Source organism: Mauremys mutica, chromosome 2 (assembly GCF_020497125.1).
Source record: "Mauremys mutica isolate MM-2020 ecotype Southern chromosome 2, ASM2049712v1, whole genome shotgun sequence".
Lineage (NCBI taxonomy): Eukaryota > Metazoa > Chordata > Testudines > Geoemydidae > Mauremys > Mauremys mutica.
In genome coordinates, this window is record NC_059073.1 from 228,453,237 (window position 1) to 228,481,182 (window position 27,946).

The window sequence follows — 27,946 nt, forward strand, 5'->3', positions numbered from 1 at the left end:
GTTCTTTACATAGGAGTTCTTTCAATTCTTGAAAGGCCTTTTCACAGGCCTCGGTCCAGTGTATCTTCTGAAACATGACCAGATTTGTGAGGGGGTGCTATTACTGAAAACCTTGGAACAAACTGGCAGTAGTAGTAGTCGTCCCAAAAAACTCCAAATCTGTTTCTTTGTGGCTGATTGGGAGGCTGCTTTGATGGCCTGGACTGTATCTATAAAAGGCTGGACCTGGCCTTTCCTAAAAGGGTATCTGAGGTAGGTGGCTTCTTTCCTTATCTTACACTTTGTAGGGTTCGCTGTTAGTCCTGCCTGCCATAGAGGCCGAAGCATGGTAGCAATTTGTGCCAGATATTCTTCCCAGGTTCAGCTGTAGATGACGACATCATCTAAATAGCCTGCTGCATACAAGTTATGTGGCTGAAAAACCTGGTACATGAGGTGTTGGAATGTTGCAGGTGCCCCGTGGAATCCAAAGGGCATAGTTCAGAATTGATAGAGGCCAAAACGAGTGGCAAAGGTGTTTTTTTCTCGTGAGTACAGTGTGAGTGGGATTTGTCAATACCCCTTTGTTAAGTCTAATGTGATAATATACTGAACCTCGTCCAGTCTAGTAGTTTACCCATGTGGGACATGGGGTAAGTGTCAAATTTGAAGACAGCATTGATTGTCCTGAAGTCGATGCAAAACCAGACAGTGTCATTGAGCTTTGGGACAAAAAGGATGGGGCTTTGGCACTTGCTTCAGGATTCTTCAATGACCACAAGCTCCAAAATGGTCTGGACTTCTTCATGCATGTTCCTGGGAAGTGGCTGGGGATTCTCCTGGAGAAGTAGTCCTGGTTCTGTCTGGATGTGGTGGTACGCGTGATAGGTCCTTCCGGGTTGGAAGGAGAACACTGTCGGGAATGCTTTCATGAGGCTTGTAATGGGGTGCACTCATCTCTCGTGAGTGCCCTCTTGGCCTAGCGCATGCGCCTTCACACTCTCTCTCAGATATCCCTGCTCTGGGATAAAGCAGGTACTTCAGGGCTCCCTCCCTGGAGACAATGTCTTCGCCCTCTTGAGACTTCCTGGCTACAGATCTCCAGTTGTGCCACTATAGTTCACTTCCCCCTTTGGGGTGCTTCAGTGTCCAGGCCACTTCCCGCAGGTGGCTAGTAGAGGGTGGAAGCCCGGGCAGTCCCACTCTTCGAGGCTCCAACCCAGGGCCCTTTGGGACTACCAGTGATCTGGAAACCAAGGCTGCTTAAAGCTGCCCTCCCTGGGTCACTTGCTATCTTCCTCCAGGCCCTGGACCAGCTCAGTCCAAAGCTTTCCCCTGCTGGGGTACTCCACACCAAGAAAGTAAAAACAGATTACCAATGTCCAGGGTTCACATGTGGGGGAAAAGGGAATGCTTCTCTCTCTGACTGTTTCTGGGGTGGGTCCTCCTTTCCTTCATGGAGGGCCCTTTGTTGCAGTTGTTCTAGAGATTTTGGCCTTCCTTCTGCTCTGTGCTGTTTTTTGAGCCTCAGGTTGCAGGTCTGCTCTTTTCCAGGTCTGCCACCAAATGAGCTGTTTCCCTGTGTTTTAATTCCTCTACCAGATGGAGCATTTGCTGCAGGTGTGGTGGGGTGGGGATGAATGGACTCAAAGTAATTCCTTAAGCCCTTCTTTCCCAGTGTGGGGTTTGTACACCCCATCACAAACAGCTGCAGCAGAAGAAATCTTATTTACAAGCTCATTTTTTTTTAAAGCCGTGCACTAAGTAATATCCAGTGAGTATGACTTTTTTACCATTTTGTTCAGGGTCCAGCTTAGACATAAGAGGTCTATCATCTGCAGTGTGTACAACTTCAGAGTCATCTGCTGGTACTGTCAGCAGTGCTGGAACTAAACATATGTCAGACAGTAAATTACCTGTATCAACCCCCCACCCCCAACTTTCTTCATCATCCAGTAAAACCATGGATGAGTTCAAAATCAGAACCAGAAAATTCCTGCAAGACTCCAGAGATTAAAAGATTTCTCAGTTCATTTATGCAATAAATTCTCCCTTTCATCTTGTTCAGAACAAACAACACATTGACATGGTTCAATTTGTTATGACCAGGCTACATTGCACCTGGCAGAGCAGACTTTGCTGGAAGTTTGCTGAATACAGTGTCTGAGAAGGAAGTCGAACAGTATACAAAAAACATTGACAGGAAATTTGTTAATCTGATAGATGGAATGATGTGCACAATGATCCAGTAAAATGTGCTGGTGTGACAACAGAAGCTGAGCTCATCTATTTTACAGAAACAATTAACACATCAGGAAGTGCCCACACAGCAGCATACTTGTAGCAGCAGTAAAAGCTCTAACAAACTGAACAAAAACTGAAGTGTCAAGTGCACAGCTCTGTCACAGAAATATTGCAAATGTAGTAAAGATGAGAAGAAATCTAGAAGAAGTTAATGAAAGGAACCTGAAACTTATAACATGTGGGTGCAGTTCTCATTTCATGCATCTTTTAGCCAAAGACTTAAGTACAACTCAGGAATAAAGGAAAAATATTGTTGAAATTGCCAAATACTTCAGCTTCACTGAATCAAGCAGGAGGATCCAAACCAATTCTCCAAGATGTATGACCAAATTCCTTGGTTGACTGTTTTGAGCTATTTATTAAGAACTAGCCTATTCTGAGGATAATTTATGAAGAAAATTGTGACTGTGACAGAATGCTGGGAATCAAAAGCTGAGCCAGCACTCTGATCACTTAAACACCAATTAACTCCCCCAATGTGGCCCTGACTGTGCATAATTAGTGGATTAGAATGGGCTGAGGAGGACTAACAGCTTAGTCCATTAATGCAGAGGGTGGAAGGCAGCACAGGAAGAAGTTCTGGGGGAGAAAGGCAGGTTAGCAGAGTCAGAACCAAGAAGAATCTCTGGGTGGAGAGATCTCATCCCTTTCCTCTCCACTCCTTTTGTCAGAGGAACTGATGTTGTAAGTGGTGTGATGTATGGATTGCTGGAAAGACCAATGCAAATAAACGACATGTTGGTCATTAACAAATGAAGCTCTGCTAATAGGCTATGTAGACTGAGAAGACAGGAGTGGGACCCTACCCTGCACAATGACAAAATCTGATGGAACTATCACAGCCAGAGTAGTCAACATCAGACTAAAGAGAAGTGTAGAAGATAAGCTGAATATACAGAAACTTATTTCCATAGCCCTGGACAAATTGCAGAAAGATTGCTGCTGTATTGCTGATGCTGTTGATATTTGGAAAGAACTTCAAGAGACACTACTGGCACTGATAGAGTGCACAATGCAAGAGCAACAGTGGGAGAATTTCAGAAAATCCTTAGTCTAATAAGGCAATGGAGGTGAGCAGCCAAGAACCATAGGTCTGCAACCAGTGGTATAAGGGTTTCACACAGCTAGGGGATGGAATACCCACCTCTGCCAAGTTCAAGTATGGTGCTCTTCTGCCATTTTCCTTGAATAGCAAGGCTTTATAACATCTGCAAGTTAGACACTTCAGTTTTCAGCTGACAAATATATCAGAAATACAACTGCAAAAGAGACTTAGCTAGTGAACCAGTAAACAGCTTTCACCAGGAGTAAAGTTTTCCAATGACTACTCCTAGGTTAGCTATCAGAGAGGAAAAATATCAGTCCAGAGCAAGTCCCCAGTAAAGCATAATTATAGTAGCTTTCTCCCCACTCCCCGACACTTTTTACTTTTCTTCTTCTATCCCTTTTATTTCATATGAAATTTTTCAATATTCTTTGGCACTGGTCATGCTGACAAAACAATATTTGTCCTAATTCTAGACAGATATTTCAGATAAGTAGCTGAGAGACTGCACACCTAACCCAATTGTCTTTGGGTCATTCTTTTGGCATTAATGGGTAATATATATCAATAATTATCAACATATCAATAATTGGGTAATATATATCAATAATTTTATCAAACTCAGCTGCATGCATGTAAATAGAAATGTATTTTACTATGGCTACTGTGGTTGGTGCAATAGACACCTCCAATTAAAAGAAGCTTTTAATGTCAAGTTTTGTGGCAGCACATTGATAAAGGAAACTGCAAACAAGACAGCAATCAATAATAACCTCATAATAGATCAGCCGGGATTTGGCCCAGACAATCAAAGTCGATTTATAATGAAGTGTAATTGATCTTTCTACTGCTGCAAGTGCTGTCCCAAACTGAGAGTGTAAGAAAACAAAGCTTCTGCATGTTATTTATGTGTACAACCAGTACTTGTCACCAATACTTTCTCCTTCTTGGAAAAGATAAAGATCAGACTAAATTTGTCTGATGCCAGTGATTCATTCAGAAAGCTTGTTTTCAGTATCTCACTAAAGAGTAAAGAGTAGAAATCATACTTACAAGCCAGGCAAAATTCCTATTCTCCCCAGAAAACAAGTTTACGTTAAACATTCTGTGCCCCATAGTGCCTCTGAGGTACCACCCTGCAGTGAGAGTGGTGCAAAGGATATCTTCAGAGGAGAATTCCTTACTGAACACAATACTATGGAGCACATCTGCTGCTACACCACACTGGTGTTTGCAGCATACTCCTTCTGTGTGAGGGGAAACAAGGCTATGACCCCTCTTTCTCGATGTCTCTTCTTACCCCCATTGCGGGGGATGTCTTATTCCAAAGGAGAGTTATGAAAAGAGCATCCCTTCTCTCTGAGGAGTAGGGAGGACTGCAGTTGTACCCCCGTGCTATGAAGGAGCATAAAGGAAGCGGCCACTTTGCACTGATTCACTCTTGAACCCGATGGAGAAATAGGACACGATCTGGTCCTACATGTGCAGTGTCCCAAAAATGAAAAAGGAAAAAAGTAAAAACAATAAGTAGTACCAAGGTAATATTAAATTTATCAAAACAACAAATAATCCACAAATTCTCCACTAACAAGTCTGCATGTCTCTCAGTTCATTATGAACAGAACATTTAGGAAAAACTAAGGATGGAAAATAGAGCCAAGCAGATGCTGCTTCCACATCTCAAACCAGACATCCTCTACATACAAAGACATTAAACTCCTTTTAAAACTCAATAGCCATTTCTCCTTACTTCACAAATTACTTCACTGACACCAAACACTTGGCTTCTCAGGGAAAGAATGATAAATGAACACCAGCCTATTCTGTCATATCAGATTGTGAGTTGAAGTTGATGGAAGGAAACTGTTGAGTAAAAGGTAGCGATTAAAGAAGCGGGACATAAACTGGGGGATGGGAAGGAAAATATCCCAGGTCTACATACAGAAGCAGAGAGAATGGCCTTTCTTAGAAAAAATTAATAGGCCCAACACAGTGACACCTTTCAGGCTGATGATGACAGACAGCAGTGCAGGTAGGCCGGTACGGTGTTCCAGTAAGCTATTTACAGCCGGTACAGCATACTGGAGGAGAGGGCTGGGGGGCAGGTCTGGGAGTTCTTCTCCTTTCCCCGCTGGGAAGGGCAGCAGGGAAAGGAGCAGAACACCGACAGCCCCCCCAGTGGCTGTACTGCCTGCTCCAAGCCTCTCCCCCAGCCCTGTCCCCGCAGCAGGACGAGGACAGAGCCTCCTTCCCCCCCCCCCCAGTAACATGGGAGGGGACAGGGAGAGCATGGGGGCCCTGGGCTGGGTGGTGAGGAGTCACATGGAGGATCACGTGGGGAGGTCACATGCTCACCATAGCTGGTGCCCTCTCCCCCCCATGTATCAGTAAGATATGGATTTTACTTGCACCACTGATGACAGAGCAGGTTCAAGTTAACCATTTGATTCAACCATCAGCTGTAAATGGGACTAATGGAAGAAAGAAAGGAGAACCCTATGATGTACATTCAAGGGCATATAAAAAAGAGGAGAAACTCTGACTTCACAGAAGTCACCACAGAGTTCTCATTCAGGACAGAGCAACTTGCACTCTGCATCATTTGACACTGAAGCCTGAACATTAAACAACATGCAAGCCTTTGAACCTGCTCCTGGTAGACTGAAAGTCCTCCCATGAGCCTGCTGCCCCTTGTGACTGCAGGTTTGGCAGCATAACCTGAACCTGGCTTGGATGAAAATTTGACTGAAATGCTACAAATCTAGTGGGGAGCGACACCTGATGAAAATTTAAATCCTCCTCAAGGAGCTCTCTAAGCTGTTCACTGTAGTTTCCATAAATATTTTAATCTTATTTCTCTTGCTATAACAGATTAATGACCATAATATCAGTAACTATTTAACTACTTTTTAAAACCAGAATGTGTAGATATTAAATAAAAATGGTATAAATCGATGCCAGGGCTATTTATAATATTAAATTACAGTCAGTGATCTGAGTTTTCCCTTAAATCTTCACCACTGAAGTGTATCCAGTTATTATCTAAATAAAGATGGTTCTAAGTCCACATGGAATTGATAGTGAAAAGGAACATACTATACACAAAGCCGGGGGGACGGGGGACGACCCTACAATTCCTCTTTTTAATTTAAATAATGCAGTATATATGGCAAATTCTGTACCTTAAAACATGTTATTTTACCTGATCAGCTTGATATTGTAAATGAAATCTAAAGGAAAAATGGAAGATATAAAATGGCAAAACCCTTGAATTTTCATACCGTTGCATAAAATTTAGTCAAACAAGTCCTACTAAAATCAGTGAGAACTGTGTGGCGAAAAACAGTGTGCAATGCTGTTAAAGTTTAAGGAAATGTGTGATTTCTATCAAAGTTTATTTCAGATTTAGACTTTTTATTTTTGCATATTATCTACCTCTCAAATATGACCCATTGAAAAATATATTGTTTCTCCTTTAAAAGTTTCGATACAGGCACATTGTTCACATAATATTTTCCAAAAGAAGGAAAAATTATCCTTAAAGCTAAAAGGCAAAAATGCCTGTCTATAATTCTTCTTTCTAGCATAGTTGTGGTGCAATTGATACTATCAAAATCAGCTGACAGCTAAAAACAGTAGCATGGACACCTGATCTGCATTCACTGCTAGGAAAGACTGTCTACCAAAGCCAGTCACAGGCACTGGCTTCCTCCAGGCCATGGGGGTGCTCAACCACCCCTCTGCTCCAGGCTCCACCCCCACCCGACCCCTTCCCCCAAACCTTTATCCCCACCTCTTCCCGCTGTTGCTCTGCCCCGGGCCCTGCCTCCACCCCATCCCTTCACCCAAGCAGCCACCCATGCTCCACTCCTGCCCCCTCTCTTTGCAGCTAGTTCAACACCCTCCCCCGAGCATGCCCCATCCCTGCTCCTCCCCCTGCCCCCCCCCCAGCATCTCCTGCATGCCGCAGAACAGCTGATTGTTGGGAGTCATCAACTATGATTGCCTTAACAATGGTGTTGCCAGAGAGTTGCCAGGGTAAAGTAAACTGGTTTTCTCAGTAGAACTTTAGAGGATCTGGGACTTTAACCATCTGGCTGAAGTTGATCAATTGGTCACATGACAGAGGGGACACAAAACATATTTAAGACCAGGATCTGTCCAGGCTCGTCCTCTTTCTCACTGACCAAACACTGACTGACAACAGAAGGACTACAGTAGGGGCTCTAGCTGCCTGACACACAGACTGAACCTAAAGACTCACAAGAAAAGGTGAACACAGACTTTGGAGAGAGCGTGTAGATTTTTGGTGTTTTACCTAAAGAGCTGTAACTCTTCTATGCTTTCAGAGTAAAAGTTACTGTGGTTTTGGAAACTCCTGTGCAAAGCTCATGCTCTTTACATTATCTGTCCTGTGGCTCTGAAGAGTTAAACTATAAACCAGAGCACCCATAACAAAGTAGGATTCTGGAGGAGAGCATGCAGAAGCAAAAAACAGTTACCTACCTTTCGTAACTGTTGTTCTTTGAGATGCGTTGCTCATATTCATTCCATTCTAGGTGTGCGTGCGCCCACATGCGTGGCTGTTGGAGATTTTTGCCTTCGCGATATCTCTAGGGCCGGCCATGGCACCCTCTAGAGTGCCGCGCTCATATCGTGGTACATCAAGTGCTGCCTACGCCCTCTCTTTTCCTTTTTGCCGACAACTCCGACACGGGGCAGGAGGGCGGGTAATGGAATGGACATGAGTAACACATCTCGAAGAACAGTTACGAAAGGTAGGTAACCGTTTTTCCTTCTTCAAGTCCTTGCTCATGTCGATTCTATTCTAGGTGACTCACAAGCAGAATCAATGGAGGTGGGATCAGAGTTCACAGTCTTGCAGTTTGCAGCACTGCTCTGCCACAGTCAGCATCGCCTTGAGCCTGTTTGGTCAGCGCCTAGTGTGACACAAACGAGTGGACGGACAACCAGGTTGCAGCCCTCTTGAAACAGCTCCTGCACCAGGAAGTCTGCTGATTACGCTGCGCCTTAGTCGAATGAGCTGTCACAATCGCCAGTGGGGGCATTTTTGCCAGCTCATCACAAAAGCGGATGCAGGCTGTGATCCAAGACGAGATTCTCCGGGCTGACACTGGGCAACCTCTCATCCTATCAGTGACAGCGACGAATAACTGCACTGACTTATGGAACGGCTTTGTTCTGTCTATGTAGAAGAACAGCGCCCGTCTGATGCCCAGGGTATGCAGCCTGCGCTCCTCATCCGTCGCATGAGGCTTTGACAAAGGACTGGTAAGTAAATGTCTTGACCAGTATGGAACTTGGAGATGACCTCAGGCAGAAAGGCCAGGTGGAGATGCAGCTGGACCTTGTCTTTATAGAAGACCATATAGGGCGGCTCCGTAGGGGTCACTCACAGGCATAGGCCTGCTGCAGTCTGAGCAGGACTTAAATCCGGGAGACCAGGGCATGCCCCACCTGGGGCAAAGTCCTAATGGGACCCTAACTATTAAGTAATTATTAAGTATTAGTTAGCTAACAACTACTTAACACTATCAAATGCAAACTATGTACAACGGTCCTAAGAGGCGAAGTTCAGAATGGTAGGAATTGCTAGCTCTTGCTAAGAAAGAAAGGTACTCCGACTGACCACCACGGGTGGTAAGAAGGAACTGTGAGGGCATAGAGCTGGCGGTACCTGATATACAGCAGCGTGAGCGCGGCACTCCAGAGAGCGCAACAGCCGGCCCTACGGGTACTGCTAAGACAACAATCTCCAACAGCTGCACATGTGGGTGCGTGCGCGCACACACACACACACACACACACACCCCTAGAATGGAATCGACCTGAGCAAGCACTCAAAGAAGAACGGGGGAGATCTGGGCACTCCTTTCAGAACCCAGGGCAGTTGGACTGCAAAGTCCACATCTACAGGAAGGTGCCAGATAGGGAACGTCTACACTGCACACTAACTCTGGGCTCTGACTAAGCCCCCCACCCACCCACAAATCAGTCAGCAAGCACTGAGGTGCCAGGTTCTAGGACTCTGCTAGGGGGATAGGTGAAAGACTAAGGCCTGCTGTGACTCGGGTCCAAGCCTCACCATTTTGTAGTGTGGACGCAACTCAAGCTGCAGATCCAAGTCAGAAGGTCTGCATAGTTCAGTGTGGACGATTAGTGTGACTATGAGACCCAGGGTTCAGCAATTGTAAAACCAGCTTTACAATGCAGTGTGGACACTCAAGTGTGGGCTTGGAAACACTGAATCCACAGACACAGGTTTACAATGCAACGTACACATACTCACTGAGGCCCAGAATTAGAAAACAGTGACAGGACATTGCCCTGCCCCAGCAGGCTTTGAAGCACATGGAATCCAAAACTGGGTCCTTATGACCACCCATAAGGGGGACCTAGACTTGTCCTTAACAATTTTAATCAGAAACTGAAGATTCGATACTAGATGTTAACCTGATTTTCAGTGTCACGGGTTGCTCTCTAGAATGGAAGTTGCACAAGCGCTTCCTTATGGAACACCTGCAGTATGCCCTTGATGATTATTAATGTCTCCCTTACAAACAATGGACCCAGTTCTTCCCCCTCTAGCTTTCATCAGCCAGGAAAGGCATGGGCCCAAAGAATAATTTGTGGAACAATGAGTTCTCAATAGCTCTAGTAACTCTGATGAACCTTCACGGCCTAAACTCAAGCAGAGAAGTCTTAACCTTTGTACCCTCAAAATACCACTCTGTATGTACAGAAGCAGACAGCTCAGTTTGAATCTGCTCTATTTTAACCACAATGTAATCAGAATCAGAGATTCAAATCAGCCAACAAGAAAATCAACTCCTGAATGTCTATACTTCAAGACAGAGCTGTACATTCCAACTTGAGGAGACAGCAATGCTAGCCCTGACTGAGCTAGAGTGCTAAAAATAGAGTGTAGCTGTGGCCCTGCAAGCACCAGGAGAGGCTAGCTGCCGTTACTCATTATGGTGGATGGTCATAACAACATAAGAATGGCCATACTAGGTGAAACCAATGGTTCATCTAGCCCAGTATCCTATCTTCTGACAGTGGCCAATGCCAGAGGGAATGAACAGAACATGGCAACTGAGTAATTCTCTGTCATCCAACACAGGGTGACACAGGGCCAGAAAGGTTAGGCAACTTGCAGGCTAATTGACCTAAATTCAACCTTTAAAGACATATTAAAGAAGTATATAAATGGTAATTAGGGCTATTCCTTATAAATAGCTAACATAGCCATGTTAGATAGACTAGAGCTTTGAAATGCAAACTTGTATTGTTAAAGAATTAGAGGTAATGTTAATTGTATGTGTTTACTTGTATCTTGGTAGATGTTAACCATGTAAACAGATAGTTCCTGTCTGTTACTATATCTGTTAATTCAAAGATCAAGATGTTAACATTTAGATGAAACTTGGGTGTGAACTCATTGTCTATATTTCACTTCGGGCAGATTGGGTGATTATGTCACATGATGAAATCTCCAGGAATTCGTCCAATCAAAGCTGGCAATCCTATCTTTCACTTGGCTGTCTGGGAGGAAGCCCATAGGCTGGGTTGCTTTAAGGGAACTGTGTTTTGGCTATTGTGTAACCAGTAAGGTACTGTAGAAGCTATTTTGTTGCTGGCTTGGTGAATTTAAGTATTAGAACACCCACCAGTTTTGGGGATCATCTATCCTATTCCTTGCAGATTGCCTTAACTGAGCAATCTCAGTGTGCCTCCCCTGGAGCCCCAGTCACAACCAGTTTCTGGCAGTCAGAGGTTTAGGGACACCCAAGCATGGGGGTTGCATCTCTGATCATCTTGGCTAATAGCCACTGATGGGCCTAACCTCCATGAACTTATCTAATTCTTTTTTTGAACCCACTTATACTTTTCATTTTAGCAACATCCCATTAACGAATTCCACAGGTTGAATGTGCATTGTGTGAAGAAGTACTTCCTTACGATTGTTTTAAACCTGCTGCCTATTAATTTCTGGTTCTTGTGTTATGTAAAGGGGTAAATAACACTTCCTTAGTCACTTTTTCCATACCATTCACGATTTTATAGACCTCTAAATCATATTCTTCCTTAGTTGTCTCTTCTCTAAGCTGAACAGTCCCAGTCTTTTGAATCTCTCCCCATATGGAAGCTATTCCATACTCCTAATAATTTTTGTTGCCCTTCTTTGTACTTTTTTCATTTCTAATATAGCTTTTTTGAGATGAGGCGACCAGAACTGCATGCAGTATTCAAGGTGTGGACGTACCATGGATTTATATAGTGGCATTATTATATTTACTGTCTTATTATCTGTCCCTTTCCTAATGGTTCCTTACATTCAGTTAGCTCAGAGGTAGGCAACCTGTGGCACGCAAGCTGATTTTCAGTGGCACTCACACTGCCCAGGTCCTGGCCACCGATCCGGAGGCCTCTGCTTTTTAATTTAATTTTAAATGAAGCTTCTTAAACATTTAAAAAACCTTATTTACTTTACATACAACAATAGTTTAGTTATATATTATAGACTTATAAAAAGAGACCTTCTAAAAACGTTAAAATGTATTACTGGCACGCAAAACCTTAAATTAGAATGAATAAATGAAGACTCGGCACACCACTTCTGAAAGGTTGCCGACCCCTGTTAGCTTTTCTGACTGCCATTGAACATTGAGTGGATGTTTTCAGAGAAGTATCCATGATGACTCCAAGATCTCTTTCTTGAGTAACAACTAATTTAGACCCCACCATTTTGTAGGTATTGCTGCGATTATGTTTTTCAATGTGCATTACTTTGCATTTATCCACACTGAATTTCATCTGCCATTTTGTTGCCCAGTCAGCCAGTTTTGTGAGATCTGTTTGTAACTCTTCACAATTAGCTTTGGACTTAACTATCTTGAGTAATTTTGTATCATCTGCAAACTTTGCCACCTCACTCTTTACCTCTTTCTCAAGATCATTTGTGAATATGTTTAACAGCACTGCTCCCAGTACAGATCACTATGGGACACCGCTATTTACCATTCTCTACATTCTGAAAACTGACCATTCAGTCCTACCCTTTGTTTCCTATCTTTCAACCAGTTACTGATCCATGAGAGGACCTTCCCTCTTATCCCATGACACGTCAAAAACTTTCTGAAATTCCAAGTACACTATATCCACTGGATCAACCTTGTCCACATTTATTGACCCCATCAAAGAAATCTAATAGATTGGCGAAGCACGATTTCCCTTTAGAAAAGCCATGTTGCCTCTTCCCCAACAATCATGTTCATCTATGTGTCTGATAATTCTGTTCTTTATTATAGTTTCAACCAATTTGCCAGGTACTGAAGTTAGGCTTACTGACTCGTAATTTCCAGGATCGCCTCTGGAGCGTTTTTTAAAAATTGGCATCACGTTATTCCCCAGTCACCTAGTAGAAAAGCTGATTTAAGTGACAGGTTACATACCACAGCTTGTAGTTCTGAAATTTCATATTTGATTCCTTTCAGAACTCTGGGGTGAACGCCATCTGGTCTTGGTGACTTATTACTGTTTAATTTATCAAAACCTCCTCTATTGATACCTCAGTCTGCAGCCGTTCTTCAGATTTGTCACCTAAAAAGAATGGCTCAGGTGTGTGAATCTCCCTCACATCCTCTGCTGTGAAGACCAATGCAAGAATTAATTTAGCTTCTCTGCAATGATCTTGTTTTTCTTGAATTTAACTAGCTCCCTCATTTCTGCCTACCTCCCCTTTTTGAAGTTAAATGCTATTGTGGTGGGCTTCTTTGGTGCTCCCCCCAAAAAGGTTACTAAAATTATATTATAGTCACTACTACTGACTCAAGCTCAAACACTTGATCAAGTGTGCGACTAGCTACATGAATTGAGCTTTGATAACCACATAGTTACCATAGTAGCCATAAAGCCCAGAACTGATGCTAAAGATTCATCATCCACATGGATGCTGAAGTCACTGAGTACCATCTAATGTCAACGGACAAAGATTTGGGTTTGGAGAAAGATAATTAATAAACCAAGACTAGCTCAGCTTGACCCTATCCTAGGACTCTCATACAAAACGAATAAACTATGGTTACATCTATACATGAAGCTGGGTGTGTGATCTCCAGCTCAAGTAGACATACTTATGTGAAGTCTCATTAAGGTCACATCCTAAAAATAATAGTGTAGCCGCAGTAGCACAGGCAGTGGCAAGCAGCAGCCTGGGCTAGCCATCCCACCTACAAAGTTGCCCAGATTCTCTGGATACATATCCAGGGCAGCTAGCCTATATTGCCGCTCACAGCAGCATGTGGACATCAGCCCATGCTACTATGGCTATATTTCTATTTTCTGTGAGCTATCTGGATGACAGCTAGCATGCATATGTCTACTTGATCTGGAACTCACACCCCCAGCTCCAACTGTAGACATAGCCCATATGAGATACAGTTTTAGGCTAGGAGACCACTTACGTGGTACAGACACACCACCCCATCTCCAATCCCCCTTAGGCTCATACTGTACCAAAAACTTGACTGATACCAACTGTGTCAAGACAGGTCAAGCATATTATCCAACCAGGTTTCAGTAATACTTGTTAGATTACGGGCTTCATCCAGACAGACAGGTTCTCTGTAATAGCTGGCTTCTTTTGTATGATGCCCCAGCGTGCACTTTGCTGGTATCATCGCTCTCATCACACTGCTGCAGACTGGGGACAAAATAAGTATTCTCTTCCTTGTCATTGCACAGTTTTAAAAATTTTTCACTATTCCTATTGTTTATCCTGTAGGGTATATGACATTAAGAAAAAAATGCAATGGTGTGGAAGAACCACTTGCCTTATCTCCAGGCTTCAGTCTGCAACACTGTTCAGTGACAGGTGTGATGACACCAGCAGAGTGCATGCTGAAGTATCACACAGAGGAAGCTGCAGTTCATGAACTTGAGGGGAAAAAAAATAAAACATTGTTAAATGGTGAAAAAATGATACGTAATGTCCCCTTTACTAGTCCCTAATCAAAATATCCTGATGCTTTTATAAAGTGTACAGATTACATTCAGGATTCTTTTGCAGCTTCATCAACCCAGGAAAATAAGCATCTTAGTATCCTGGGAAACAGACTTAGGTGATTCTCATTACTTTTTTTAATTTAATATTCTGAAAACATGCCCTGACTCACTATAGTGTAGACAAATACGAAAGATCCTCCTTTTTTAAAATTCCTGGGTAAAATTCTGGTTCCAATGAAGTCAGTGGCAAAATCCCCATTGTCTTCTATGGAACCAGCACTTTAGCTCCTGTGTGTATCATTTCTATCTTCCTTACTAAATGTCCACTTTACCCACAATATACATTAAGCATCCAATTCAACTACCACTAAAGACAACATACATCTTTCCACTGACTTCAAATGCCTAGTAAAACATACCCAAAATCCCAGAATTTCAATGACACTGTAGTGAATGCTGACTGACTAGAATAATTTTTTATGCATTGTATCTTTTTGTCAAGAATATGTAAAATAACAAGTATCCTGGGATGTTCTAATTAAGTCATGCTTACTTGACTAAGTGTTTCTTTAATAACTATACTGTTCCTGTATTGTACTAAAGACATTTTCACCAGTTTTATCCCTGCAGTATTGTATTCTTTAGTAATTACTTTATTGCAGACTAACTCTTTCATTGAAGAGGACTTGCATCCTATCCTAGTTTATTGAGCAAATATATAGAGCCCTCTAGTCACTCACTGTGCAAACAAATTCTACTGAATAACTGTTGACCACTTTGCTAGGGTAAATGTTTACTGTAGTTTTTACAGCCGGGAAAGTATTTCTGTCAAAGAACTGTTAAATATTAAATTACTGTATCTGTCTGAGATAGACTGACCCTGAAACAGTGGGTGCTTTGAAAATATCCGTATTAACCACATGCCACATCCAGAATGAAACAACAATGTAAACCAAAGATAGCCTATGCACTTACCATGGTAACCAAGGTTTGTTTGAAAAACATTCCACAAGGTAATGTTTGCTGTCACCCTGATTTCACATTGATAGTAAATGACAAATTGGAGCAACTCTGTTAAAACATAATTCTGAACAGACTGTGAGGCATATGCTAGCACAAAGTAAAAAAGGTAAGAAATTATTATTATGGAGAGGTGATAGTCTCTCTCTAAATTAAGACTGAATTTGTCTTCCCATTATATACCCAATTTTCACAACTACCTCCTAACTTAACAGTAGCAGGCCAAAAAACAAAAAAGAACGTCCTTGGGATTTGTGAACAGAAAGTGTCCTTGCCTGGGCATCTTAATTTCAATTTGCCCCAAAATGTAAGAAAATGTATCTACAGTGTCACAGACAGCTTCAGGCTCTCCTCTGCGGTGTCCACCCCATTAAATAATTATAAAGCACAGGCTGGATCCCCTTCATGTCCTTCCTCCATCTAGTGAAAAGGCTAATGTTTATATAGTGACCTTTATTTCCCATCACACCTTGCCAGAAACTATGATACTAATATCGCTGCCAACAAAAATAGTTACCCACCATTTTATAACTATTGTTCTTCAAGATGGGTTGTTCATGTCAATTCTAATCTAGGTGTGCATACGCCCATGTGCACAGTCATCAGAGATGTTTGACTTAGCAGTATCCCTAGGGCCAGCTGTGTCGTCCTCTTGAGTGCTGCGCTCATGCCCTGGTATATCCGGGGCTGCTGGCCCTACGCCCGCTCAGTTCCCTCTTGCTGACAACTCTGACAGAGGGGTAGGAGGACAGGTAATGGAATGGGCATGAGCAACACATCTTGAAGAACAACAGTTATGAAAAGGTGGGTAACCATTTTTTCTTCTTCAAGTGCTTGTTCATGTTGATACCATTGTAGGTGACTCCCAAGCAGAATCCTCGGAGGTGGGCTCACAGTTCAGGGCATTGTAGATTGTAGCACTGCTCTGCTGAAACCAGCGTCTTCTCAAACTTGCTGGGACATGACCTTGATCAGAAACGCCAGGTGCAGGCGCAGCTGACCTTTGTCCTTAGAAGACCGTATAGGGCAGTTCAAAAGTGAGCCCTGATCTCTGACCCCCTATGGGCTGACGTTATAGCAACCAAGAAAGAAACCTTCCAGGAGAGAAGCAGGAGGGACCGGGAAGCCAAGGATTCAAAGGGATGACCCGTGAGCCTGGACAGCACAAGATTCACGTCCCAAGGAGGGCCCGGTTCCTGGACATGTGGGTAGAAGCGCTCCAGCCCTTTCAAGAATCGCATTGTCATGTTATGGGCAAAGAGAAACCTGCCCTGGACCGGGGGCTGTAGCAACGAGACGGCCACCAGGTGGACTTTGATGGAAGAGAGGGAGAAACCTTGAAGCTTAGGATGCAGCATTTAATCCAGGATGTCCTGAAGCGAGGCCTGCAAGGCCTGAAGGTGCCACTCCGAGGCCCAATACTGGAATCTTTTCCATTTTGCCAGGTAAGTGGCCCTGGTTGAGGGTTTCCTACTGCAGAGCAAAACTTGCTGAACACGGGCCAGACATGCCCTTTTCTCCACGCTCAGCCATGCAACAGCCAAGCTGTCAGGTGCAGCACTGCCAAGTTCAGATGCAGCAGGTTGTCATGGTTCCGAGACACCAGATCTGGTTGAAGAGGTAGCCGAAAAGGCAGGCTGTCAACAGGTCCAACAGCATGCCGAAGCAGTGCTAATGGGGCCACGAGGATGGCGCGCTCTCTCTCCTGCTTGACTTTAACCAGGACCCTGTGGATCAATGGCACCAGCGGCAAGGCATACATGAGTGCACCAATGAAGGGATGAGGAAGGCATCCGAAAGGGAACCTTTCTCCAGACCCTGGATGGAGCAAAACTGGTGGCACTTCCTGTTCTGCCTGGACATGAACAGGTGCACCTGGGGAATTCCCCACCTTTGGAAGATTACATTGACCATCTCCAGATGGTGGGACCACTCCTAGCGAGACGAGAAGGTCCTGTTGAGGCAATCTGCTAGAACATTCTTGGAGCCGGGTAGATGAATGGCATGCCATGCACAGAAGTTCCAAAGGTTGAGCACCTCCTGACAAAGGGCTGAGGATCTGGCCCCTTGATGTAATACAACATAGCGGTATTGTCCGTCAGGACCTGCACTGCCTTACCTTTCAGGTGGGGCAAGAACACCTGGCAGGCCAGGCATTGATAAGGAGGGCTAGACTGTCTTGTAGCCAACGGCCCTGGGTGCTGAGCTCGCCCATGTGGGCTCCCCAGCCCAGATCCGAAGCATTGGAGACCAGGGTCAGCAATAGGGATGGGGGGCAGCACCAACTTGGGGTCAAGACACCAACTCAGGGACAAAATAACTTGGCTCAGCACCGTAACCACTTGGTCCAGGGAGTGCCTTTTGGGGATATAAACAGAGTCCAGGCGCACCTGCAGAGGCCGCTGACACGTACATGCATGTGGCCATATACCTCACAAGGTGTGGGCTGTAGTGAGTGGGTGGTTCCTTAAATGGCAGATTAGATCCACCATGGCCTGAAAACATGCTTCTGGAAGGAAGGCCCTGGCCAGTGTGGAGTCAAGAATGTCCCAGATGAACTCTATGCATTGGACTGGCGTTAATGTGGACTTTTCTGTGTTTATCAACAGGCCCAGGTCACAGCAAGTGGAGTGCACCAGGTCGAGGCTCCTCTGCACCTGATCCAGAGGCCTGCCCTAGTTGTCGAGGTACGGAAACAGGTGGACTCCCCAACGTCTGAGGTAAGCGGCCACCGGCGCCATGCACTTTGTGAACACCCTCAGAGCCAAAGAGAGTGCCATGAACTGGAAATGGTGCCCTCCCACCAGAAATGGAGGAAGCACCTGTGGCCCGGGAATATAGAAATATGGAAGTAGTGTCTTTCAAGTCAAGAGTGACGTACCAGTCTCCCAGATCCAGGGAGGGGATGATGGCGGCCAGGGAGACCAAGCGAAACTTCAACTTCTTGAGAGACTTGTTGAAGTGACACAGGTCCAGGATGGGTCTGAGGCCCCCTTTTGCTTTTGGGATTAGGAAGTACCAGGAGTAGAACCCCTTTCCTTTCATGCCCCTCCATGGCACCCAGATGCAGCAGGTTCTTGACCTCCTAAACGAGGAGTTGCTTGTGAGAAGGGTCCCTAAAGTGGGATGAGGAAATTGGGAGGCCAAAAATTGCAGGGTATAGCCCTAAGCTATTATGACCAGGACCCAATGGCCTGAGGTAGCCCACAACCAGGCTGAACAGTAGGGGAAAAGGTGGTTGAGGAAATGTAGCAGTGGATCCATGGAATTAACTGGGGTGTTGCTCTCAAACATGCCATCAAAACAAATAATTCTGCCCTTCAGAATGCTTGGCCTGGCCAGGCTGCACAGTGGGAGACAGAAGGACGGTGACAACTAAACACAGTGCCCCAGTCCCTTCTTCTAGCAGGCCCGGAACGAGGCTGCCACGACCTTGGTGGTGGGGGAGGCCAGAAATGCTATGTGCCGACTAGGGTGTGAATGCCCAGCAAACTGAGATTGGCTTTGGTGTCCTTCATTCCAAGCAGCCTCGCACCCATCTGATCGGAAAACAGACCGTTCCAATCGAAAAGGAGGTCTTGAATGGAATTCTGCATCTCCTGGGAGAGTCCAGCTGTTTGAAGCCAGGAGCTCATCACCAACGTGGATGCCACCATCCTAGCTGCTAAGTCTGCCATATCCACGCCATCTGAAGGGTCGCCATGGTGCCCTCCCGCACTAGAGTGACAAATTCTTGGACCCAGTCTTGTGGGAGGGACTTATGGAGAGTGTCCCATAAATTGAAGTTAAAATGGCCCAAGAGGTTCGCCACCCGAAACTGTAGACTTACAGTGGATACATTTTTCTTCCAAACAAGTCCAGTCACCTGGCCTCCTTATTTCTTGAGGTGGAACTAGAGTGCCCTTGTTTCTGCTTTTCATTTGCCGTGGAGACCACCAGTGAGCCAGGGGAAAGGTGGGTGTAATAAGACTCAAAACTTTTGGCCGGGACAAAGTACTTTTTCTCAGCATGGTTTGAGGTGGGAGGGATGGAGAAGGGCATCTGCCAATTGGCCTTGGCAATTTTGAAGACCCATTCAGGTACCGGTAGTGCGACATGGTTAGGGGGCGAGGCTGACAGGACGTTGAACAAGGTGTCCTCCTGTTCAGCCATCAACTCCACTTCCAGGCCCAAGTTTTCAGCCACTTGCTGAAATAAGGCCTGGTGGTCTTTAACATCAGGCAGGCTGGCTCTGGAGGGTCCAATGACCACCTTGTTGGGGGATGAAGAGGAGGACTGCAACAGTGAAGGAGGAGCCTGCTCCTCCTCCTCCACTGGGGAGGATGGCTTGGGGGTAGGCACAGCCTCCTGACGCTCCGTCACCAGGTGTGCTTCTGTTACTGGGCCTGGTTCCGTGGCAGTGGCTGACGAGTGGACCGAAGTGGGCTTCACCATGGCCGGAACCCCCCAGGCATTCCAACATGGCCACTGCGCTGGCCATTGGCCTGGCGGCCATTGCCCCGGTACCGCCAATGTTGGCTTGGACACCCAATCTTGTCACTGGGGACGAGGCGACAGGCTGAAGCGGCCCTGAAATCCAGACGAGCCCCCTTCCGGAGACCATGGAGGGGCTGTAGAGGCTGGGAACTGGTGCCCCGCCTGAGGGAACTGGCACCAACGGTGTGGCAACCGGGGATGGTGCCAAGGAGATTGGAGGTGGGAAGGAGATGGGATTGGTGATGGGACGACATCCAGGATAGCGACCGGCACCGGTAATAGGGGAATGACACCTCTGTCACGGCAAGCCGGATTGAGATGACGGCGACCATGACCGCGGGGCCCGGCAGAGACCAATGGTAAGTCTGTGCCAATCTCGACAATGGCACTGGCATCAGGCGGTGGAGAGCGTGCCATTATCTCAAGGGATCAGCAATGCTCCACCACTCCCTGGGGAGCCGTATCATCTGGCTTGCCCTCTTGGAGAGCTTTAGCTGAAGCCTGCGGCACTAGAGGCACCGGCGGCCTGGGTGGCTTGTGCTCCTTCAACGTCTGAGCTCTCGAAGGCATCGGTGCCAGCAGAGAAGTCTCAGCTCGCAGGAACTGGAGGAGGACCTTTTACTGCGTTAACAGCCCAAACTAGAGATGGCCTACTGCAGAGCTCTGGGGTGGGCAGGTGATCCAGGGCAGATTCTTTTCTTACTGTCAACTGGCCCTTCTTTGACGGTGCTGGGCAGCCGTGCTTCTTTGCCCTCTTCTTCGGTACCGGCGACATAAAATGGTGCCAGGAGGGCCCCGGTGGTGTACTTCGCACCGATACCGAGCGGACTCCATAAGGAAAGCTCTGAGCTTGATGTCCCTCTCCTTCTGCGTGCAACGCTGAAAGCTTTTACAAATCCAGCACCTCCCTTTAATGTGCACTTCCCTCAAGCACTTGAGACAGCTGCCAGGGGGGTCTCTAACAGGCCTGTTACAGGATTCACAGGGCTTAAAACCCAGAGACTGGGGCATGCCTGCTGGGGTCAGAGTCCCCACTGGGACCTAGCTACTAACAAACTACTACAATAAACAGGTACTTAACACAAATAATAATTATATACAAAGCCTTAAGGCACAAAGTTTGAGATAAGAAAAACCGCTAGCCCTTGATGAGCAAGGAAAGGTGCTCTGACTGACCACCATGGGCGGTAAAAAAGAACTGAGAGGGTGTAGGGCCGGCAGCACCCGATATACCCGTGCATGAGCACAGCACTCAAGGGGGCGACACAGCTGGCCCTATGGAAACTGCTAAGGCAAAAATCTCTGATGACCACGCACGGGGGCATGCGCACACCTACAATGGAATCAACATGAGCAAGCACTTGAAGAAGGATTCTGCTTATGAACCTTAAAAGAGCCTGGGCATCCCATGACATCCATTAGAATCAAATGTAACCATTTGAAATTTTACAATTAGTTCTCAGCCCACAATAAAAAAATTTCTGGAATGTTTCTGTCAAATCAGACAAGGCAATTCCGAGATAAAGAGGTTCCAAAAAATGAAGTGTGTCTCATTTTTCATCATATCTTCAAAATGGCTTCACTCTGGAAATTCCATTTTTTGCCCTGCTGATCCTGGCATGTGTTGTTGCCTTTATCTTTTTTGGGGGAAGGAGATGATGTGTGTGTACAACTTTGCAGATATCATCTCCTTTTATATGTACATAATTAATTCTTTATTTCTGATGGGTTTTCTATAAAGCGTGCGTCAAGTCAAAGCACGCTTTATATTCCAAGAATGCATAGACTAAAGGGGGAAAAGAAAAACCACATGAAAGACAAAACCTCAGGTAAGAGGAATATGGGAAAGAAAGACAGACAGACAGAAAGAAAGGTATGAAACTCGCTGGGAAGGAATGGTCTATCTTGGTGCAACCTGAAAGTTTTTTTCTGAACAGCTGAAATGCCCAGATAAATAATTTCACCACCCTGGAGTTAAGGTTGAATAGACATAACAATGACCTTTGTTCAAAAATTCTTTAAGAGAATTACCATTTAAAAAAATATCCTAATTCTAAAAATCCAGATATTCCAAATTTATGGATAGTACAGAAATGCCCAGAAAGGAGAAACTCCGCTCCCAGTGTCACCAACCTCAAAACAACTGGACATTTAGACACATTTTCCATCAACAACAACAGAGGTTCATTTTATCTGTGATTTAGCTGTAATCCCAACAATTAAAAACACCTTGAACTACAATATCCTAATCTTACAGTAATTACACAGTACGGTATCATTTAAACCAAACTGCACCTGTGTTTACATCACTGAGCCATGCACGGATCCCATAGTCCTACTTGAACGCCTAGTTAACTAATTTTTCTTTCTACAAACAGTGCTACTGTTTGAGCTCCTCTAAGTATGAAGGGTCTGGTATGGTTACTCTTCCAAAACTTTGTGCCAGGAAATTAGCTCTAAAATGTAACTCCGTATACATATTTTCAGATCCTAGGTTAATGGTTTGATTTTCTAATTTTTTAAAAAAGGGAAACAGTTGAGCTGTTTTGTTTGAAAACACAAAACTAGTAGAAAAATCCTGGAAGAGAATATCTACATTTCATCATATTCCAATTTTAGAGGAGTTCATTTTAAAAAATCAAAAGCTCTAACCCTATGTGACAGATTGTCTCTTCCCCATGCCATATTTCTGCAACTGAAATCAGGTGGAGGTTTTAAACTGTTGGTAGGTTGATTTTCCTCCTTACATATACATAATGTAAACTTCATAATTCATCACTCTGCTACAGAATTCATATCTTTTAGTCTTTTTTTACACAGTTCTTTCTTTCCTCATGCAGTATACTTCTGAATTTTTTATGTATTTCTAAAGACACCATTTACAGATTTGCTGAAGTTTATAATAGCTAAAGTGAAAATTAGAGTTGATTATAGAATGCACAACTGCCAAAATAAATGAGACGTACAGGAAAGATGCAGCATATACATATTATATATGTATGAAAAAAAAGGGCGGATTTCAACAGTATCACGCTGCTCATAAAATTACAGTTTCTAAAAACATTAATATTTTCTGCTCTTTGAATCAATGGTGAAAAGAACTACAGCTCTATAAATTCAAAACTGTAATGTAACAAATCATTGTACACCTGTGAAAAAGCTATCAATATGCAAAAAGTTACAAGTTAATATATAAACAGGTAAATTTCTAACATATTTACATACACTAATTCAAAATCTTGTGAATTTGCATGAGGTAAGAGGTATTAATTTTTACATTCACTGCACATTAAAAACAGTGTCAGATGCTGAATGTTCATGGGAATAAATTTTCAAGCACAAGTAATGAAGCATGAAATAGGAAGTCACAGATTAGAATGACCTTTGAAAACAGACATGGTACAGTATATTATAAAAAAAAGTCTTTCAAGCAGCATACATAAACCACAAAGGACTACTCACCATGTCATATGCAGTTACAATCTTTTTCAAGACCTCTGGAACAGTCCCTTGGATCTCCATAGTGGGATACTGATCACTGAGATTCAGTAGTACCAAGGGTGTACTATCAGGTCCGACCAAGCGGGTAGACACTGCCAGAATACACTGCATAAGATTTGCTACAGGAGAAAGGCCACATAATTCTTTGAATGAAACTACTGCATTCTGTTAAAAAGAAAATAAAAAAGTTACTTTACAGTTAACCATGATTTTTAGTCTCTCATTCATTCAGTTTAATAGACTTACATTTCATTGTATAATAGTTATAACCAAGCAACAGCGTAGAACTATCGGTGGTTTTGTCCTGGAAAAATGGCAGTTTTCCAAAGCAAACAAAGTACCACAGATATTTGCAATATTTTATTTATCAGAGATATTAAAATCCTGCTACAGAAAATAAATATTACTTAGAATAAAGAGGTTGTAATATGCTACTATTAACTTCAAATTTTCAATAAATATAAAAACAATGAACTACTAATCCATGTTCATTGAAAAAGCTTTTGAAAATCTTCAAAAAGTATTTAAAATGTTTTTTTTTAAATTCAACTGCTTAAATGTTATGTGCTGAATGTCTCAAATAAACTTAGTAAGGTGGAGGTGGCAAGTCAGTCCATTTGTAACTTTAAACATACCTATTGTATATGTCAGCATTCTCCAGACATGCTGAGGATCTGCTGGCTCCCACTTGGTGTGATGCCAGAATGCTGCACACCACTAGTGATGTCACACTATCACTTAGATGACCTTCTAGGAGTATTTGTTAAACCCAATATTGTACATATTCCAAGAGTTTATAGTATTTTTATTTTGTAGTCTAGAATATAAAATATATATGTTTAAACTTAAGAAACATTGAAATATTGTAAACATCAGCCATTTATCTTAATCCTATAAAATGATTCCAGCCTCCAGTCAATTCCTATGATGGGAGTGCTCTCCACCATAGTGAATTTAGGGTTGTTGCACTAAGTGGGAGGTGGCAATCTGTGACAAGTCTGGAGTTTGTGGACCTGTAAGAGAAAAATCAGTAAGTTTAAGTAACAAATGTTCCAAGTGCTCCTCTTACCTTGGTCATTTGGGATATTCTGCACATATTTTAAAGCATATGACAAGTTTATAGGTCTTAAGTCACATTTTTACTTTCTGAAAGACCTTTATACTGCCAGAGGGGTGTAAAGTGGTTTTAGTGTAAATGGGAATCAGGGCTTAAATGCTTAGGCCACTTTTAACAGACAATCCACATCAAGTTGACAACCTATTTTTAAATGAACATCTTATGTATAAATTTGTATACATAAATTATTTCCAGTACAGTGACTGGTACATCACTCAATTATTAACATAAATGTTTAACTGTTAGAGTAATTAGCCACTGGAACAATTTACCTAGGGTTGTGATGGATTATCCAATAGTGACAATTTTTAACTCAAGATTGGATATTTTTCTAAAAAAATACGTTCTAGGAATTATTTTGGGGAAGTTCTATGGCCTATGTAACACAGGAGGTCAAACTAGATGATCACAATGGTTCCTTCTGGCCTTGGAATCTATTAATTTTATCTTTCAAATAATTCATTTTCAATTTTTAGTAAACCAAGGCTATTTGTAATAATTAGATTGGAATTTAATAAAACAATAGGACATCTGAAAAGACAGACCTTATACTGCTTTTCATTTATAGATCTCAAACTTTACAAATGTGGATAAGCATTACAAACGGCAATTTTACAGAAAAAAAACCCTTAAGACCCAGGGAAGTTAAGTGGCTTGTCTAAGGGCACATAGCGAGTCAGTGGCAGGACAGTGAATAGAATTCAGGTCTTCTGACTCCCAGTTTGATGTCTTACCCACTAGCCCATGCTGACTTTCATGATTCTCTGCACTGCACTGCCAAGCAACGTGGATGTTCTATACCGTATCCCAGTATAATCACAGACATCATACATTCAGCTGTGGTAGTGATACCAGCTTTTGCATTAGTAACACAATGCATATTGCTGACTACAGAAAAAGGCTAGATATGGCTAAAGGGATTCTAATGACTACTCAAACAAGATCTTGGTGTAGTTCATTATACTTCTAAGTGTACTTTATTCCATGAAATACTTTTCTATTTCATATTTAAAATAACTAGATACCTGAAGTTGTCTGTCTTTCTAGCTGCTATATCATGGCAATTATAGTAGTAAATGGATATGTAATTAAGAAATTAAACCATTTCAAATTCCCTGACTTATACATTTTGCAATTGTCTTTATTTTAATGGATTTTTTTTCTTCTTTTTTTTAGGCCAGTTTATACAGGGTGTAGCACACATTATATTACAATTTAAATTTTATAGACATATTATGCAAATCTGTCAGTTAAAATAATCAAAATTAGCATTCTATCATTCACCTCAACTATATCTCTCTTGGGAACATTTCCAGGTATGCTACTGATAAGTTGGGAAGATGTAAATACATCTTTCAAAGTAAAAGAATGAAATGCATACAAGGAAATTCCTTCCCATGCACTGACCCTAAAACCCCTACTAAATTAAGTTTTTCAAAAACACACCAATCTGAAAAATAAAATAGCATACTAGTTATGAGCACACTTTTTTATTGTATATTGAAGTCTTAGGATCCAGGTTTCTCCTTAAGGCACTCTAATTCCATTGTGTATAGGCTAGGAGATTTTTTTTTTTAAGAATCTTTCGTTAATTACAGTTTACATTCATATCTAGTCTGCAATCTGAATCTCATTTACCAGTCATAATCACGCCTCCACATTTTGCTAGTGATCTTTGCTTATGGAATGGAATGGGAAGTTGCAGGAGACTGGATACAATTCATAAGAACAAGTGTGCAACACATCATGCAAATCTGTCAGTTAAAATAATCAAAATTATTCTATCATCCGCTTAAACTATATCCGTCTTGGGGACATTTCCACATATACTAGTAATAAGTTGGGAAGATGTAAATGAATCTTTCAAAGTAATAGAATGAAATGCATAAAAGAAAACTCCTTCCCAATCACTGCTCCTAAAAACCCTAATAAAATTACATTTTTCAAAAACACACCAATTCTGAAAAATAAAATAGCATGCTAGTTATGAGCACACCTTCTTATTGTATATTGAAGTCTTAGATCCAGGCTATCCTTGATTAAGACACCTTAAAAAAAATCTCCTAGCCAGTACACAATGGAATAACAGACCTTCCTTCATTACAGATTAGATTCACATCTAGTCTGCAATCTGAATCTCATTTACCAGTCATAATCATGCTTCCAAATTTTGTTTGTGATCTTTCCATATAATAATGTCCTTGGCATAAATCATACTGAATGGAATGGGGAAGCTGCTGGATACAATTCAGAAGAACAAGTGTAATCTTTAAAGTTTGCAATACTGTTAAAATCTTTCATTATTACAACTTTCAACATAACTTTATTCATAAACAAAAGTTATCTGCACTGATATACAGTACAAATTGAGCCTCAAGCATGTTTCTTTGACCCAGTTTTTCCTTAAAGTCACATAAAATAAGATTTAATGGGTAACTTTTTTGATATGGTTATACTTAATTCTATTTTTTAGTGCTAGGACTTTTACTGTAGCTTTTATATACACCTCTACCCCAATATAAGGCGACCCGATATAACACAAATTCAGATATAACGCGGTAAAGCAGTGCTCCGGGGGTGCAGGGCTGCGCACTCCGACGGATCAAAGCAAGTTCGATATAACGCGGTTTCACTTATAATGTGGTAAGATTTTTTGGCTCCCGAGGACAGCGTTATAACAGGGTAGAGGTGTAGTTAAAAGCTTCATCAAACAGAATATTATTCTTTACATTTTTCTCTACCCTGTTCCAGATCAGCAGTTCTTGTACCAGGAATGGTTATCAATACACAAAAGATGCAATCTAACAGTGGGATCCATAATCCAGCATTTTAGCCTATACTACTTCCTATCATTCTGCAATACTGTATTTGTTTGATATTGCAGTCTTTAAAACACCCCTTTTGGGGGAGAAGGAGTAACTCCATCCCCATTTAACGTGTTTGTAAAATACTAATGGTCTTTTGGATTCTGGTAAGGGAAGGATCTCTTTGAAAGGTCTGCTAGTGATGTGAGGAAATTTTTCACCTCATAAAGACACGGGAAAGCCATCACACTATGTTTCATTTACAGGGTCCTTGAGAATTCTTTCAGATATGAGGGGGTCTCTGAATACACAGTAAACTGTTCACAAGTTTTATTATTGTTAGTAATGTTTTCTCCCTGCACTTCTATTTTACTTAATTTCTTAAAGCTGAAAAGTAGTCTCTACCCTTTTTTCCAGTATATCTAGTGTACTCTTCTCAAGAAATAGGGCCAGTTAATAGGCTTGAATTATAGCACAAACCATGTGTTGGTACTAGGAGTTATCTTAATAGACAATATCATCCAGCTACTGTTCAAAAAGAGTCTGTTTTTAAATTCATACAGTATAAAAACATGATAAATGAATGATATTATAAAATGAATGATATTATAAAATGCAGTAACACACACTGCAGAGACACCATAATGCAAAAGTATAACTGTGGCACAAACA

The 27,946-nt window shown here is 42.7% G+C and overlaps 1 protein-coding gene and 1 long non-coding RNA gene across 3 annotated transcripts in view; one reads left to right on the plus strand and one right to left on the minus strand.

Moving 5' to 3' along the window:
- Positions 1-27,946, minus strand: part of PLCL2 (phospholipase C like 2) — a 191,645-nt gene that overhangs the window by 48,339 nt on the left and 115,360 nt on the right. For both annotated transcript variants that reach the window (XM_045006205.1, XM_045006206.1), the window contains exon 4: positions 23,315-23,518. In XM_045006205.1, coding sequence (XP_044862140.1) covers positions 23,315-23,518 — 204 coding nt within the window. The remainder of the gene's footprint in view (positions 1-23,314; positions 23,519-27,946) is intronic.
- The window catches only part of LOC123364258, a 52,380-nt gene continuing 39,819 nt past the window's right edge, over positions 15,386-27,946 (plus strand). The window contains exons 1-2 of the long non-coding RNA XR_006577050.1: positions 15,386-15,485; positions 17,986-18,096. This is a non-coding gene — a long non-coding RNA (uncharacterized LOC123364258). The remainder of the gene's footprint in view (positions 15,486-17,985; positions 18,097-27,946) is intronic.